We start from the raw sequence: 17093 nt of genomic DNA on the forward strand, positions 1-17093 counted from the left end.
ATTGCTGAACGTTGCGGGGGGGGGGGGGGTCATACCAATTCACACCAATTACTAAAAGCAAAATTTCACATATTTTCCCCAAACACATGCAATATTGGATCATTTTTCTCAATAAAAAAACAAACATGTATATAATGTTTAGTGTGTTATTTATTTAACTGGGTTCTCTTTATCTAGTTTTAGAACTTGCATGAAGAACTGATCACATTTTAGGTCATATTTATGCAGAAACAGAGAAAATTCTACAGGGTTTACAAACTTCTAGCACCACTGTATCTAGCAATGTGTGGTTATGCCTGCTCACAGACAGTTAAACATTGAAAACAATTCTAAAAAGTTATACAAATGAAATGCTTTATCCATTTTTCTTTAAGCAACATATTTTGCCCATTTATTTTGCTGGGACTACTGTCCCAGCAAAAGCTTGAACAAGAGTTTTTCTAGGTCAAGAGCTATGAAATCTGCTGATGTGCACTTAGTTGCTAACATATGCTAACAGAGCCAAGTGAAATGCAGCTCAAAATCCTTCCCAATGTATGGCTCAGGGTCCAATTTTGGGACCGCACAGCAAATGCTTTTAAAAATCCAAGGAAATGGATTTTTAAAAAAATAGGTATTCTATACAAATCGCAAATGAGAGTTCAGGTCATCAAGGACACCATTCAGCCAAAGACTGAATTGTTAAGAACATACAAGGAAGAAAAAAAAATAGATGTAATAGATATAACAAACAACCGTAAAATCAAGTTAAGGCAGCAACAATCTCTTATAAAGATCAATTACAGAGAATTGCATTACAAAATTTTACTCCCCTTTTGTCTAAATTTTAAAAAGATTGTAATTATGATTGATGCAAGCATTTTGCTGCAGCATTAGCTTCATACAAAAACACGGGAAAATATCTTCAAAAAGTTCAACTCTTCTTGTAGTTAAATGATGAATTGGAAGGCTAGAGGTCCATCTTGACTCAGCTAACACAAATTAACCTATTTGACTATAGGTGTTTCTAGGACTCAGTGTTTTACCATCTCTATCATTGACTTGGATAAGAATGTACAAGAAATAATCAGTATATTTGCAGAAACAAAATCAGGAATCAGGTGATGTTGTTGACCATGAATATGGGTATTAGAATTTACAGAAGGATCTGGGTGAAGGAATGGCAAATGGAGTTTCATTTCAGTGCAAGGTGCTGCATTTTGGGAATATAGTCGTGGGCAGGTCTATCGGAGTGAATAGTAGGGCCCTGGACAGTGTTGTAAATAGAAGGGCCTAAGAGTTCAAGTATAAACAAGAGAAAAATCTGCAGATGGGCCCCTTATCTAAGATGCACTGGCATTGGAATCCAGAGGAGGCTCATGAGAATGATTCCAGGAATGAAAGGGTCAAAGGAGCATTTGATGACCATGAACCTGTACTTGGAGTTTAGAAGAAAGGAGAGTGGGGAAAGAGGAATCCCATTGAAACCTATCGAATATTGAAAGACCTAGATAGAGGGGATGTGGAAAGGATATTTCCTGTAGCAGGTGAGTGTAGGACAAGAGGGCACAAGCTCGTAATAGAGGGATGTCCATTTATAACATGAATAAGGAGGAATTTCTTCAGCAAGGTGGTGAATCTGTAGAATTAATTACCACAGACAGCTGTGGAGGCCAAGTTATTGTATATATTCAAACCAGAGATTGAAAGGGTCTTGATTTGTGAGGGCATCAAAGGTTAAGGGGAAATGTCAGGAGAATTAGATCAGACATAATGGAATGGCAGCGCAACCTCAATGGCCCAAATGGCCTAATTCTTTCCTGTTTATGGTCCTATTAGAGGTGTACAAAATCATGATGGGCAGAGACAAGGTCAATACTTGCCTTTTTCCCCAGGGTCAAGGAAAGATGGATCAGCTGGGCTGAAGGGACAGTTTTCATGCTGTAAAGGCCATTACCTGACATTACCTGGTATTGGGGGTAAGGTATTGGTGTGGGTGGAGAATTGGTTAGCAGACAGGAAGCAAAGAGTGGGAATAAACGGGACCTTTTCAGAATGGCAGGCGGTGACTAGTGGGGTACCGCAAGGCTCAGTGCTGGGACCCCAGTTGTTTACAATATATATTAATGACTTGGATGAGGGAATTAAATGCAGCATCTCCAAGTTTGCGGATGACACGAAGCTGGGTGGCAGTGTTAGCAGTGAGGAGGATGCTAAGAGGATGCAGGGTGACTTGGATAGGTTGGGTGAGTGGGCAAACTCATGGCAGATGCAATTTAATGTGGATAAATGTGAAGTTATCCACTTTGGTGGCAAAAATAGGAAAACAGATTATTATCTGAATGGTGGCCGATTAGGAAAAGGGGAGGTGCAACGAGACCTGGGTGTCATTATACACCAGTCATTGAAAGTGGGCATGCAGGTACAGCAGGCGGTGAAAAAGGCGAACGGTATGCTGGCATTTATAGCGAGAGGATTCGAGTACAGGAGCAGGGAGGTACTACTGCAGTTGTACAAGGCCTTGGTGAGACCACACCTGGAGTATTGTGTGCAGTTTTGGTCCCCTAATCTGAGGAAAGACATCCTTGCCATAGAGGGAGTACAAAGAAGGTTCACCAGATTGATTCCTGGGATGGCAGGTCTTTCATATGAAGAAAGACTGGATGAACTGGGCTTGTACTCGTTGGAATTTAGAAGATTGAGGGGGGATCTGATTGAAACGTATAAGATCCTAAAGGGATTGGACAGGCTAGATGCGGGAAGATTGTTCCCGATGTTGGGGAGGTCTAGAACGAGGGGTCACAGTTTGAGGATAGAGGGGAAGCCTTTTAGGACCGAGGTTAGGAAAAACTTCTTCACACAGAGAGTGGTGAATCTGTGGAATTCTCTGCCACAGCAAACTGTTGAGGCCAGTTCATTAGCTATGTTTAAAAGGAAGTTAGATATGGCCCTTGTGGCTACAGGGGTCACGGGGTATGGAGGGAAGGCTGGGTTCTGAGTTGGATGATCAGCCATGATCATAATAAATGGCGGTGCAGGCTCGAAGGGCCGAATGGCCTACTCCTGCACCTATTTTCTATGTTTCTATGTTTCTATACAGTGGATTCCAGTTAACTGGGACACAACGGGACCAGTACATCTTGGCCAAAGTAAACAACTGCCCCAATTGGCCAAAATGTCACAGGAAAAAGTTATAAATAAAAGACAAACTACCATTTAACTGAGTTACGAATTATGTATTTAAATGAAAATTTAAAAATTAGAACACTAAGTACTACTACTAAAAATATAAAACTGAAATTAGCTATAGACAGAGGATACCGTGTTTTTTTGATTGAGTGTAAATGAACAAAATCAGCAGACACCTGGTGTAGATAATGGACTGTATTCATACAATGGTATCAATGACTGCACCCTCCAAATCTTCATTTTTAATTGTAACATTCAAGATAATCATTGATACCTTCAAATTCTTCATAGTTTCGTAGTGAAATCATATCATTTTCACTCCCAGCCATTTCTGCCATCTCCAAGCCTGAATATTTGAAACCACAGTGAGCAAAACAGTTCTGAATTGTCTTGGGGCTTATTTCTCACCAACTATCTGTGTCAAAGATCACTGCTTTTTGAACACAAGTACATAAAACTTGAACACGAGGAATTCTGCAGATGCTGGAAATTCAAACACACATCAAAGTTGCTGGTGAACGCAGCAGGCCAGGCAGCATCTCTAGGAAGAGGTACAGTCAACGTTTTGGGCCGAGACCCTTCGGCCCAAAACGTCGACTGTACCTCTTCCTGGAGATGCTGCCTGGTCTGCTGCATTCATCAGCAACTTTGATGTGTGTTACACACAACTTACCCTATTTAAAAACTGTTCACTCTAAGTATTCTGCAGTGTTTAACAGCCACACAAGTGCACACATCTGACACTAGTTAGAAACTGTTTGGCAACAGTCTCCTGCCCCAATTAAGTGGCATAGTGTCCCAAATAAAGAAAAGGAATCCCAACTATTTTCTTGATTAGTTTTTGTTGTTTAAGAGTTATGCCAAATAATCTTCTGTCCCAATTAACTGGAATCCATCGTATTTCTTTTTTTTTAAAAAAACAGCAGAGCTGCCCAATTCTGGAAGAGAAATTTGGAACCTCTATAATATCGGTGTTGTGGTCACACAGTATGAGAAAGTGTTATGTTTGACTGATGGGTGAAACAAGCTCAGCAGTCACATCATCATAATGAACTATCTTTTCACAACTTACTACTTTTGTACTACTAAAAAGTTTATCTTAGTCGTACAAGTACTGCAGCCTAGGCTTCCAAATGAAAGCCTGACTACTGCATTCGAATGAAGTTTTGCAGCTAATCTGTCACAGGCAACCTAGTTTAAGTGAATATCATCCAAAAACAAGACTATAAATATAATATGTTGCTATAAATACAATTCATTTCTACTCTATAGCACAATGAAACTCAAACCAAAGACATTACCCAATGACCTGACATACTTTTAAATAATCAAAAAACTGGATGATCCCCAACTGGTGAAGAGTAGAACGGTTATGTGCAGTGGAGTTACACTTATAATGGACAAGTTTATTTCAATAAACTACTACTGAAATTTTGGGCTTAAAATTTGACTGCATTCCTAGTTATCTTAACATTTTCATCAAAACCTGCAAATCAATTCACAACTATTTCCACTAATTTTTAAAGATATTATCCATTAATATTTTTATAACTCAGTAAGAGTAGCATTTATTAGTAAAATGTTTCATTTATATTGAAATGCAATTAACCCTATAAACTTAATGCAATCAAATTATTTTAGAACAATTTCTGCACATCTAAAACACAAGATCAACTGTATGAATAGAGAAGTTAGCATTAACCAAGTACTATTCTTTCTAATGCAGTATTCCATTAACATATCAGGGGACCTGTTCTGTAACCAGCACGTAAGCTTGATCACAAAGAAAGCATGACAACACCTCTACTTTCTCAGAAGTTTGCATGCATTTAACACGTCTTCAAAAATTTTCACAATCTTCTATAGATGCACAGTGGAGAGTATCCTAACTGGCTGCATCACAGCCTGGTATGGAAACACCAAGGCCCAGGAATGGACATTTCTACAGAAAGGGTGGATAGCCTTTCCACCACTGAGTGCATTTCCATGGAGTGCTCCCACAAGAAAGCAGCAACCATCATAAAAGACACCCACCATTCAGATCATGCCCTCTTCTCACGACTACCATCAGGCAGGAGGTAGTACAGAAGCCTTTGGTCCTACTCAACCACATACAAGACTAAACTGTTGGACAACTTCAATCACTCAGAGCTGAGTACATGACCTGCAAACTTACTCTCCAAGACTCTTTACAACTCATGTTCTCAGTATCATTTTTTTTTTAATTTGCAAAATGTCTTTTGCACACTGATTATCAGTCTCTGTTTAGAGTTTTTCATAAAATCTATTGTATTTTTCCCTGTAAATGCATGCAAGAAAATGAATCTCAAGGTAGAATATGGTAACATACACATACTTTGATAATAAATTTACTTTGAACCTAGCTTAGTCAAGTATTACAGCACTTTGATTACTCTATCAATGCACTATACATCAGCGTAGGGCCATGAAAAATTCTATAATGACATGGCTGTTACATCCAATACAGTATTCATTAATATAGTTCTCGAGCCTGTCTGTGGATATATAGAATTCAAATACAAATGTTTAGAGAAGATACATTAAAGAAATGAATCTCAAAGTTGCTTGAGGTTTGTACATCAATGAGTTTTAAAGTTAAAACTCCAAGGCAGTGAGGTTAACTCTCTGGAATTATTTCTCATGTGGTACATATTTGCCCAGGAGACGCACACACACTTTCATCCATTACTGTCATTCAACTCCAAATATGAATATACAACATGACTGTGCATGCATCATTGAATGAAATCATCAGCTTTCCCCCATATTTGAGCACAGGAAGTTCAGCTTGTTTTACAGTTAGTCATTCAAGACTCAATATTTGACTTGCATATAAGGCTTCCTTTTTTGTAACAAAGCATATGGATTGGGCACACCAACATAATATGTTAAAGACGTTCTTAAAGAAATCACGATCTATCACTGCCCAACTTTTTAACTTGCTTTTGTGATGAGCAGCAATTTCCAAATTAAGACCTTGAAAACAATCTAATCTCTTGCAGCTAACTGTGACAAGTTAAAGTACCAGATATTATACCGGTAAACAAAGCACATCAACTGTAACAGTGATTAGTTACTGTAGCCATGATAACTTCCTCCACACGGATGCAGGAAGGGGAAAACAGAATATCTACAACTACATACAAGTCATTGACAAGGCCAAGGCAGGCCATGAACCAAATTTGTAACAAGCAATGAAACACTGGCACATATTAGGGTTCCTCAAGGTTGTCATAGCCAAGGGTGGCAGTGGGGATAAACTCCCACTACCACTAAATGCTCCCAATGGCTAGCATCACAAATAGCCTCTGACAATCAAGTCCAGCTCGTGTCCTTCACGTGTGGCTTAGCTCCTAAACCCAGAGAAACTGTTTCTACTGACAGGAGAAGAGGCAAGGCAGGTTACTGGCACCTTAAAGCCAGTCACTTCAGTCAGGTGGAGCTCATCAGCTGTGGTTGACAGCTCATCTAGAAGGAAAACTGATTTCACACCTCCACTGCCTTGTGGCTATATCCACTCATGGGCAAGGCTTTGGGACTAAACGCCACGGAAAAAAAATCGGGAGCTGGCTGTCCCAAAGGCAGTCCTACATTGATTTCAACGTTGACTGGCAACCCCTGCAATGCTGCCAATGCCAAACTGTATTGGTCTTTGCCATTCCTTTTGGATTAATCGGCTGTGTGGAGAGTGGAAGCCTGCTACATGGGCAACAGCTGGCTCTCCATACTGCACTGCCCTGACTTGCACATCACAAAGGCAGATGGGACACAACATCCATTGTCAACCGCGACCAACAGAGGGCCTCACATTTTAAAAACAAACTGTTTAATTGTCACATTAAAAACAAACTGCATCCTTTCTTTGTACCCCACCCCCCAAATTTAAGTGAAGTGCATCAAACTATTCCAACATGCCCTCTACATACAATGATTTTCAAACTGCATTTCTAAAGCCACATTGTACTTTTCGATGTACAGCTAGTGGGTCTTCGTAGACTCTAGTATCTCTATTATTGTGTAATTATTATGCTTTAGTATATTTTAATTGTACATTGCTATATTAGGACATCAGCTGAAAACCAAGTAGATTTTTTTTTAAGATAATCACATGAATGTTTGTACCTCTTGCCACTGGTCCAAAACTCAAAATGAGAAAGGCAATGAAGATGAAATACTTTAGAAAGAAATTTCTTCTTTGTGCCTAATAGTGAGGTAGATGCACCTTCTTAACAATCAGTAACTGAATTACCCAATTAAAGAGCAACAACTGAAACTAACTTCTCTCCGAAATACTGAGCCCTTTAGGATTGTTGTCTCAATCACAAAATCCAAATTCATGGAGTTCTTTTCTCAAAATCAATCAAACAGCAAACTGACAGCCAGGTAATATATGCAATAAATGGGTTAGCTAAATTCAGTTTTTGTTCCACGAAAAGGGAATAAACATATTTAATGATGATTTATGTGTCAACTGTACCTTATAGTATTTATGTGGCTCTTTGGTTAATGGTGACTGTGAATGTGGATCTGGGGTCATGGATTAAGCCATGATTTTGCATTACCAAGTTTTGGCATTGGAGCTTCAATTAGCACGTGCTATTTTCCCCCTAAGGTCACATACCATTATTTAGACTGATACGATTATCGTTTGACTTCAAACCATATGAGTGTTTTCCAAGACAGTCACTGCAGCAGGATTGACATACCATTCATTACCAGCATTACTTTTTAAAGCTGCATACAAAGTCTTGCCGATCTATAAAATTCCTTCAATTAATATGAAGGACAATACCGGAGAAACCCGGTAAATAAATGTCAAAAGTAGTTCTACTACATATTATCGCTAGAAAAGGATATCCGCTGCAATTTTATAAGTTACACGTCTGAATCAAATACTCCTGCATCTTATCTGATAGCACTGTTCCAGAAAGAACCCCAACATGGCTATACGTTAACGGGAAGGGGGGGGGGCGGTTACCCATGTAACTCCTGTTAAACATTTCGAGTTCGCTGCCCGAGGCAAGCTTTACAATTAGGAAAGTTCGCTCAAAAAAAATCAGAACATTTCTTAATCGCATTATCTGAAAGGGTGTCCAAACTGATACAGAAATGCAAAAATGCATACTATGTGAAGGTGGGAAAGCATGATTACATTTCAAGTTTGTCAGGATGTTTCGAACAACTTTACACCTACATTAAAACTGTTAGGTAATAACTCTAAAATACGACTTGTGCTAAACAGAGTTTTAACATTAAGATTTGTTCAATGCAGAGGTCTCTTGGTGCACCAGTTATCACGTTATATCGGATAACTGTCCACCGACCGTTCTTCATGCAAGTCCGTTTTGCTACACGATCGGACTGTCCTTTCGCATTAGTTTTACGAATCAGGTCGTTAGAGGAGAGAAAGGCGAAATGGTGGGGTGGGGAATGCATGAAATGTAACTCATGTGACACACAACACCTGAGAAGCAAACCATGCAATGCCACCCAAAAACGAGAAGGCAGGACAAATCTCAAACTTGGGACGGAGGATATACTCCGGATAGTCCAGGGCAGTCCTGTACTCACATTAGAGTGCGGTACCTGCTGCATCAGAAACGCAAGCAAACCTCTGTTCGCTGCACTGGGGATGAGCACTAATTGATAGATAGAGGGGATCTCCTGTTACACCCTGCGTTAGGAAGGGGCTCAGCCATGTAGTGCGATAAAGGGGATGCAGAGACGGGCCTCCCCTCCCCAGCCTTGGTCGCCCCGCAGTACCTGGTGCAGCGCCGTCAGCCCGTCCACATTGGCGTAGTTGATGTCAGCCCCGCGGTCCAGCAGCCGCTTCACCTCCTCAGTGTCGCCGCTTGAGCAAGCGGCCAAAAATACGGCGCCGTCATCGAACTTCACCCGGGTCTTCTTCTTCTTGAAGACAGGCGGCTCCAGGTCGGTCTCGGAGCCCAGCCAGCGCTTGAGCTGCTCTCCACGCCGATGCTTGGCATTATCCGCCCGCTTCCTATCGTCCGCCATCTTCCCACCACACTCTCTCCCAAAACAGTCCCCTCCCCACTACCACCACCTCTCTAGCTAGCTTTAGACCGGCGCTCCGCCCATCCTGGCCGCTAACTGGGAAACACGCTTCCATCTACGACCAATAGTATCGTCAGTCTCGCATAAATCGACGTATTATTGGGGAAGAATCCTGCCACTCAAAGACCAGCTCGCCATCAGGTTAGGTTGAATTATTTACATTGGGGAAACGCGAGGTAGGTTCGCCGCCGACCGCAGCGCCACCTCATGAGTGGATGAGGTTGCATCCGCGGCGGCAATCTGCAGGTGTGTGTTCTTCGTACTGCATGCAACAGATAACAGTTATCCAGCATCTATCTTATTTGCCAAATATCTTACATCTAATCTTATATATACGTTGTTCACTTTCTAAGTAAAACAGTTAATTTAAACAGGCCATATAACATTTGTTAAGCAATTGGCATCCTATGCTATCATTCACAAAATAGTCGTAGTCATAGTCATACTTTATCGATCCCAGGGGAAATTGGTTTTCGTTACAGTTGCACCATAAGTAATTAAATAGTAATAAAACCATAAATAATTAAATAGTAATATGTAAATTATGCCAGGAAATAAGTCCAGGACCAGCCTATTGGCTCAGGGTGTCTGACCCTCCAAGGGAGGAGTTGTAAAGTTTGATGGCCACAGGCAGGAATGACTTCCTATGACGCTCTGTGCTGCATCTGGATGGAATGAGTCTCTGGCTGAATGTACTCCTGTGCCCAACCAGTACATTATGTAGTGGATGGGAGACATTGTCCAAGATGACATGCAACTTGGACAGCATCCTCTTTTCAGACACCACCGTCAGAGAGTCCATTTCCATCCCCACAACATCACTGGCCTTATGAATGAGTTTGTTGATTCTGTTGGTGTCTGTTACCCTCAGCCTGCTACCCTAGCACACAACAGCAAACATGATCGCACTGGCCACTCGTAGAACATCCTCAGCATCGTCCGACAGATGTTAAAGGACCTCACTCTCCTCAGGAAATAGAGACGGCTCTGACGCTTCTTGTAGACAGCCTCAGTGTTCTTTGACCAGTCCAGTTTATTGTCAATTCATATCCCCAGGTATTTGTAATCCTTCACCATGTCCACACTGACCCCCTGGATGGAAACAGGGGTCACCGGTACCTTAGCTCTCCTCAGGTCTACCGCCAGCTCCTTAGTCTTTTTCACATTAAGCTGCAGATAATTCTGCTCACACCATGTGACAAAGTTTCCTACCGTAGCCCTGTTCTCAGTCTCATCTCCCTTGCTGATGCATCCAACTATGGCAGAGTCATCAGAAAACTTCTGAAGATGACAAGACTCTGTGCAGTAGTTGAAGTCCGAGGTGTAAATGGTGAAGAGAAAGGGAAACAACACAGTCCCCTGTGGAGCCCCAATGCTGCTGATCACTCTGTCGGACACACAGTGTTGCAAGTACACGTACTGTGGTCTGCCAGCCAGGTAATCAAGAATCCATGATACCAGGGAAGCATCCACCTGCATCGCTGTCAGCTTCTCCCCCAGCAGAGCAGGGCGGATGGTGTTGAATGCACTGGAGAAGTCAAAAAACATGACGCTCACAGTGCTCGCTGGCTTGTCCAGGTGGGCGTAGACTCGGTTCAGCAGGAAGACGATGGCATCCTCAACTCCTAGTCAGGGCTGGTAGGTGAACTGGAGAGGATCTAAGCGTGGCCTAACCATAGGCCGAAGCAGCTCCAGAACAAGTCTCTCCAGGGTCTCCATGATGTGGGAGGTCAATGCCACTGGTCTGTAGTCATTGAGGCCGCTGGGGCGCGGCGTCTTCGGCACGGGGACGAGGCAGGACGTCTTCCACAGCACAGGAACCCTCCGGAGCCTCAGGCTCATGTTGAAGACATGGTGAAGTACTCCACATAGCTGAGGGGCACAGGCTTTGAGCACCCTGGTACTGACAGCATCCGGTCCTGCAGCCTTGCTTGGGTTGAGACGTTTCAGCTGTCTTCTCACCTGTATGTATGGCTACCTATGAATAGGGATCCAGGATAAGTATATATATAGTTTTTCAAAGTAATCAATTTGTCTGGAACTTACATTTATTGAAAGGCAACAGCCTACAATATTACAAATTGTATGCATGCACTTGCAATTCCTCATTTTTTAATGTGATTCTGCTCTTGTTCTGAACCTGCATTGGAGTAAATGAAGCCTTCACTTGAAAACGCATTTTAAGTACTTTGATCAAATATAAAATTAGTTTAGATGTAGAAGAAATACTAATATTAAGGTGCCGAAAAGAGAATATTTGTATCCATGAGCATCATCAATATTCAAGATCATTAGCTCTTCAGCAAATTCACTTCCCTTACATTACTTCCTTTGCCACTTCCAACGGGATCCCACCACCAAGCACATCTTTCCCTCCCCCTACCTTTCTGCTTCCGCAGGGATCGCTCCCTACGTGACTCCCTTGTCCATTTGTCACCCCATCCCTTCCCACCGATCTCCCTCCCGGCACTTATTCTTGTAAGCAGAACAAGTGCTACACATGCCCTTACACTTCCTCCCTCACCACCATTCAGGGCCCCAGACGGTCCTTCCAGGTGTGGCCTTCTATATATCAGCGAGACCCGACGCAGGCTGGGAGACCGTTTTGCTGAACACCTACGCTCTGTCCGCCAGAGAAAGCAGGATCTCCCAATGGCCGCACACTTTAATTCCACGTCCCATTGCCCATTCTGATATGTCAATCCATGGCCTCCTCTACTGTAAAGATGAATCCACACTCAGGTTGGAGGAGCAACACCTTATATTCCGTCTGGGTAGCCTCTAACCTGATGGCATGAATATTGACTTCTCTAACTTCTGTTAATGCCCCTCCTCCCCTTCACACCCCATCCCTTATTTATTTAATATATATTTTTTTACTCCTCTTTTCTCTCTCTCTCTTTTTTCTCCCTCTGTCCCTCTCACTATAACTCCTTGCCTGCTCTCCATCCTCTGGGCTCCCCTCCCCCCTTCTCTCTGTCCCCAGGCTTCCCGTCCTATGATCCTCTCCCTTCTCCAGTCTGGTATCCCTTTTGCCAATCAACTTTCCAGCTCTTAGATCCACCCCTCCCCTCCTGTCTTCTCCTATCATTTCGGCTCTCCCCCTCCCCTTCCCACTTTCAAATCTCTCACTATCTCTTCTTTCAGTTAGTCCTGATGAAGAGTCCCGGCCTGAAACGTCGACTGTACCTCTTCCTACAGATGCTGCCTGGCCTGCTGCGTTCACCAGCATTTTTTGTGTGTATTACTTCCTTTTGAAAGTTAACTGAAAAATTAAACAAGGTTATTCAAAATATTCATATTTCAATTGTTCTCCCAAAATAGATGTGCCACTAATGAGGTGATAGAGAATCGTGAAACCCCACAGTACCAGACTGTAGGGCAGCTAGCTTCCCTTCAAACATTTGACATTTGGGTCTTAAACCAACCGGCAAAACCTAGTCTCTGCAGTTTAGCAACACCATGATCACTTTGCACCAAATTGACTCAGATTTTTCTGATGTTCTAAAAGTTTGCTCTTTCTTGTAAAAATCATGTATAATTTGTTTAATTTATGTTTTTCTTGTGAATGCTGTTTAGATTATGCTATGTGCTTGTAATGCTGTTGCAAGTAAGTTTTTTTCATTACACATATGCATACATATACTGTGCATATGACAATAAACTTAACTTTGACTTGACTTTAACTATATACACCATCTACCCTTGCATATGCATAGTCACACTATCCAAAATGAAACAAAATGGTCCATTAATACATTCTCCGATTCTTGAGGAAATTATTGGGAACATCTTAGATTAAATTAATTCTGCCCAGGCTTCCAAGAGGAATGCATTCAAATGATGTTGACATGGTTTGCTCAAGTCATCAAATTATGTTAGAATTAAAAAGGAAGTTCATACATTAATCAACCCCACAAGAAAGAACAGGAAACTAGTTCACAAGTTTCAGCTGTGTCAATTTCTAATGTCTAATGTTCCATTCATTAATATCTATACATGAAGTCATACATTATCCAGATTCATTGGTGAGCAGATGACCACAATCTGACCACTTACTCTGGTCAGCTATGAAAATAATTTCATCTGTTCAGCATGCTTAGTTGTTTTGCAAACAGAACCTGCACGCCATGTTCACTTTCTGTATTCACATTGAAATTTTATTGTCTCTATATCTGGGCAGATTAATCAAATGTTATATATCACCAATCAAAATTGTTCTTATGTCCAACTGTATTTTAAAAAATAAAAATATTTCATTATGTTTTATAAGCAAGGCTCTCCCTAAGGCTACCAAAAAGTACTGTCATACGGCACAATACACTGATTTCAGGGGGTTGGGGTAGTGATTGGTTATTTTATTCTGGATTCATCTTATTCATAGAAAACAATGCTAGATGTATTTCCACATATTTTTGCTTACACCAAATTTAGTAGGTGACGTGTAAAATAATTTTCCAACCAAAATAATCAGAACACTTGAATGATGTTAAAATATCAAGATCTCTTCTGCTGACTAATCCATCATAGAAATTAAAAACAAAGTCAAATTTCAGGCTTTTAACAGAGAATGGTACCTTCTATAAAGTTATCCAGAGGGTATAGCATTATTTTTAGTCGGTAAATTTCTCAACACGGTGTAGGTAACTGATAGTGAGGAGTTCCAAAGCAACCACTGGCCTGGAGCATACACCAATGGCAGTCAAGTAATATTTCATTTAATTGTTACATCATTTGTTATTTACAAATCTGAAGTAAGTTTCTTCACAGAAATTTGGCAATCATTATGTTTGTGCAACTATAATGCAGTATTAAAATACAACATTATTTCAATAAAACCAAATGAGTCATTTATGTGACTGACAACAGGCACACATTGAAACAGACAATCAGCATACAAGCACTTGAGGAGTAACAATCTTTTTTGATTAATAAAAATGAGGCTATCCGTTCTCTAGGTATATTAGCCCTATTCCTCCGATTTAATTTGTCAATAAATATTTATCCTATAAATTAAATCCTTAAGCTTTTTATGAATTCTAATTTGTTCTAAAGTTGGAAACTACTTTCACACAGGAAACACATGATATATGGCATCACATTCATTACCATGTAGGGATCTGTTGCTATGACTGGAGAAGCAATGGACTCAATTAGCCTTTGCATTCTTAAATAAATACATCTGAGCAACTTTTAAATGTATGCAGATTGTAGAGGACATTATCCACAAGTTCCATCTGATTTGCATTTCAATAAGTGTGACAAAATTGCATGCATAATCTTTGGAAGCTGGATGATAGTGTGATACTGCATCTCAACCACTTCATCATGGAGCTTTGAATGGTATGTTGCCTTAATGCTTGAATCCGCATCAAAACTGTGGAAAGAATCAAATTATCCTTCTGCTACTCTAACAGTATGTTGCAATGATAACCATTTGACTGTTAATTATCATCCAAGTTCAAATGAAATTTAAGATTTATGTCAGGACATCTATTTATAATTTCTCTTTTATTTCAGAAATCTAAGTTCTAAATGTCTCAGGAGCACAGTTTCATACAGTGGATTCCTATATTCTTAAGAAACTCAGGTATGTTTAAGAAATCTTAAACCCTTTTTGTGCTAATATGTATTATGAAGTAAATGAAGTAGAATGGAATGAGTTTGTTTTAGTTTATTTTTAATCAAGAATTTAGCACTGAGCTAATTAGTGCTTCAGGATGAGACTTTACCAAATGCTGCCTGCAAGGACACAGATCCTCCACCTTGTGGTGGGTTGCTGAATTGCAGAAGTGAACACAGTTGGAATGAATCAAGTGGCTTTTTGGAGCTTCAGTAAATGTTTCAGAGTTGTAATCAATCGTGATTCTGGCATCAGTTACTTAATATCAAGCACCTAGGTAACACAGTTAGGAAGGCATATGGGATATTGGCCCAGGTATTGGCTACAAGAGCAGTGAGGTTATGCAGCAACTTTAGAAAGACTTTGGTCAGACCTCAGATGGAGTACAGTTCTGATCACCACGCTAGAGTACTAGATGGATGTTACCTGCGATGAAGAGTTTTCGCTATGTGGAGATACTGGAGAGGCTACATCTGTTTTCCCTGCAGTCAGGGAAGTTAAGATTGAAGTATATAAAATTGTGAGTAGTATAGTGTCACAATGGGAACGGACCCAAATGCAAGACACAGACACTGAAGTACTAGGAACAGGACAAGGATGCAGGACCTGGGCTAGGACATGGACAAGAAACAGGGAAACCAGACAAGGAACTATGAACTAGGAGCCTGGGCATGGGAAAGCAGGACCAGGACTAGGAACCATGGACTTGGAAACAGGCTTGGGGTCCTGAAACTTGAGGCTTGGAGACAGGCTTGGGGTCTTGAGGCTTGAAGACAGGCTTGGGGTCTTGAGGCTTGAAGACAGGCTTGGGGTCCTGAGGCTTGAGGCTTGGAGACAGGCTTGGGGTCCTGAGGCTTGAGGCTTGGAGACAGGCTTGGGGTCCTGAGGCTTGACTCTTGGAGTCCTGAGGCTTGAGGTCCTGAGGCTTGAGGCTTGGAGTCCTGAGGCTTGAGGCTTGGAGTCCTGAGGCTTGGAGAGAGGCTTGGGGCCTTGAGACTTGAGTATGGACTCTGAGCCAGAGACTGGGCAGAACTAGGCGAGGACAAGACGAGGCTACAGGACTGGACATGGCTTGGGTGTGGTACTCCTGGGTAGGGTGAGACACAAGGACAGGTAAAGGAACATGGACAGGACTCAGATAGGACTGGACCAGGCACAGACTGGATGAGGGCCTTCAGGAGCACAGAACCTTGGACTAGAAGAGACAAGAGCATGGAGCCTTGGACTAGAAGAGATGGGAGCACGGAACACAGAGCCGGGACCCCTCCTTGGGAACAGGACATAGGGCCAGGACTCATACACAGAACACTGAACATGAAGAGACAGATCCCAACACAAGATGGCGGCAAATGGCTTGACTTACCTAGTGAAGGCGTGGACACAGAGAGACAATTCCACACAACAAAAGACAGTTCCTTATCTTGACCTAAGGAACTAGGAGCCTGGGCTCCAGTCCTGCTCTGGCGGTAAAACTTCAGCAATGCAGGCAGGGTATACAGGCTAGAAGAGCAGGCAGAGAGTCAGGGCAAGGTATCCAGGCAGAGAGTCAGGCAAGGGGGAAAAGACAGGGAGGGGAACAGGATGGTCCAGCAGGGAATCCCTGGTTTGTAGAGGTATTTATGTCTCAGCCTCAAAACAAGAATCATGTGCCTACAACAGAAACTGGGGAAAACCAGAAACCCTGGAATAAGGAACTATGGACCGGACCATGAACCGGAATATGGACGTCACGGACCGGACCATGACATATAGTGTGTATTGTGTTTTTAACATTTCAGTTACATTTGAGAAATATTTTAAGTATATTGTATGATTACGCATTCTTTGTTGGTTACATAATTCAAAATGGGTTTTATGTAAAAGTACTATCATGGCATATATTATTATGCTGTCATGTCATATGCGTACACCTCACTAAAAGTAAAAATGAAACTAGATTAAAATTTTCCCTGGCTGTCATGTGTATTTCTTTTGATTAATTTCTGGAATTACAAAACATAACTGTTGTGATGAGTAAGTCTAAATAAATGAACCCAAGATGACTACCTGCCAGATGATATGCAGCGATATATTCAAGTTTTAAAAATGTGCAGCACATTTATTTTCATTGAAAGCACAGCAAGACGGTCAAGCTGAAAAGAAGGTAGAAAACAGACGAAATTTACAGGTTTGTTAACAGTGATAATAATCATAAATCGAAAAATAC

At 41.4% G+C, this 17093-nt stretch overlaps 1 protein-coding gene across 1 annotated transcript in view; it reads right to left on the reverse strand.

The window, feature by feature from the left end:
* The window catches only part of LOC134355552 (protein phosphatase 1 regulatory subunit 12B-like), a 249629-nt gene extending 240405 nt beyond the window's left edge, over positions 1-9224 (reverse strand). The window contains exon 1 of the mRNA XM_063065573.1: positions 8953-9224. Within this exon, the coding sequence (XP_062921643.1) occupies positions 8953-9204 (252 nt within the window). The 5' untranslated portion in view covers positions 9205-9224. The remainder of the gene's footprint in view (positions 1-8952) is intronic.
* Positions 9225-17093: the final 7869 nt, after the last annotated feature.

The sequence above is a fragment of the Mobula hypostoma genome, chromosome 13 (genome assembly GCF_963921235.1).
Source record: "Mobula hypostoma chromosome 13, sMobHyp1.1, whole genome shotgun sequence".
Taxonomy (NCBI): domain Eukaryota; kingdom Metazoa; phylum Chordata; class Chondrichthyes; order Myliobatiformes; family Myliobatidae; genus Mobula; species Mobula hypostoma.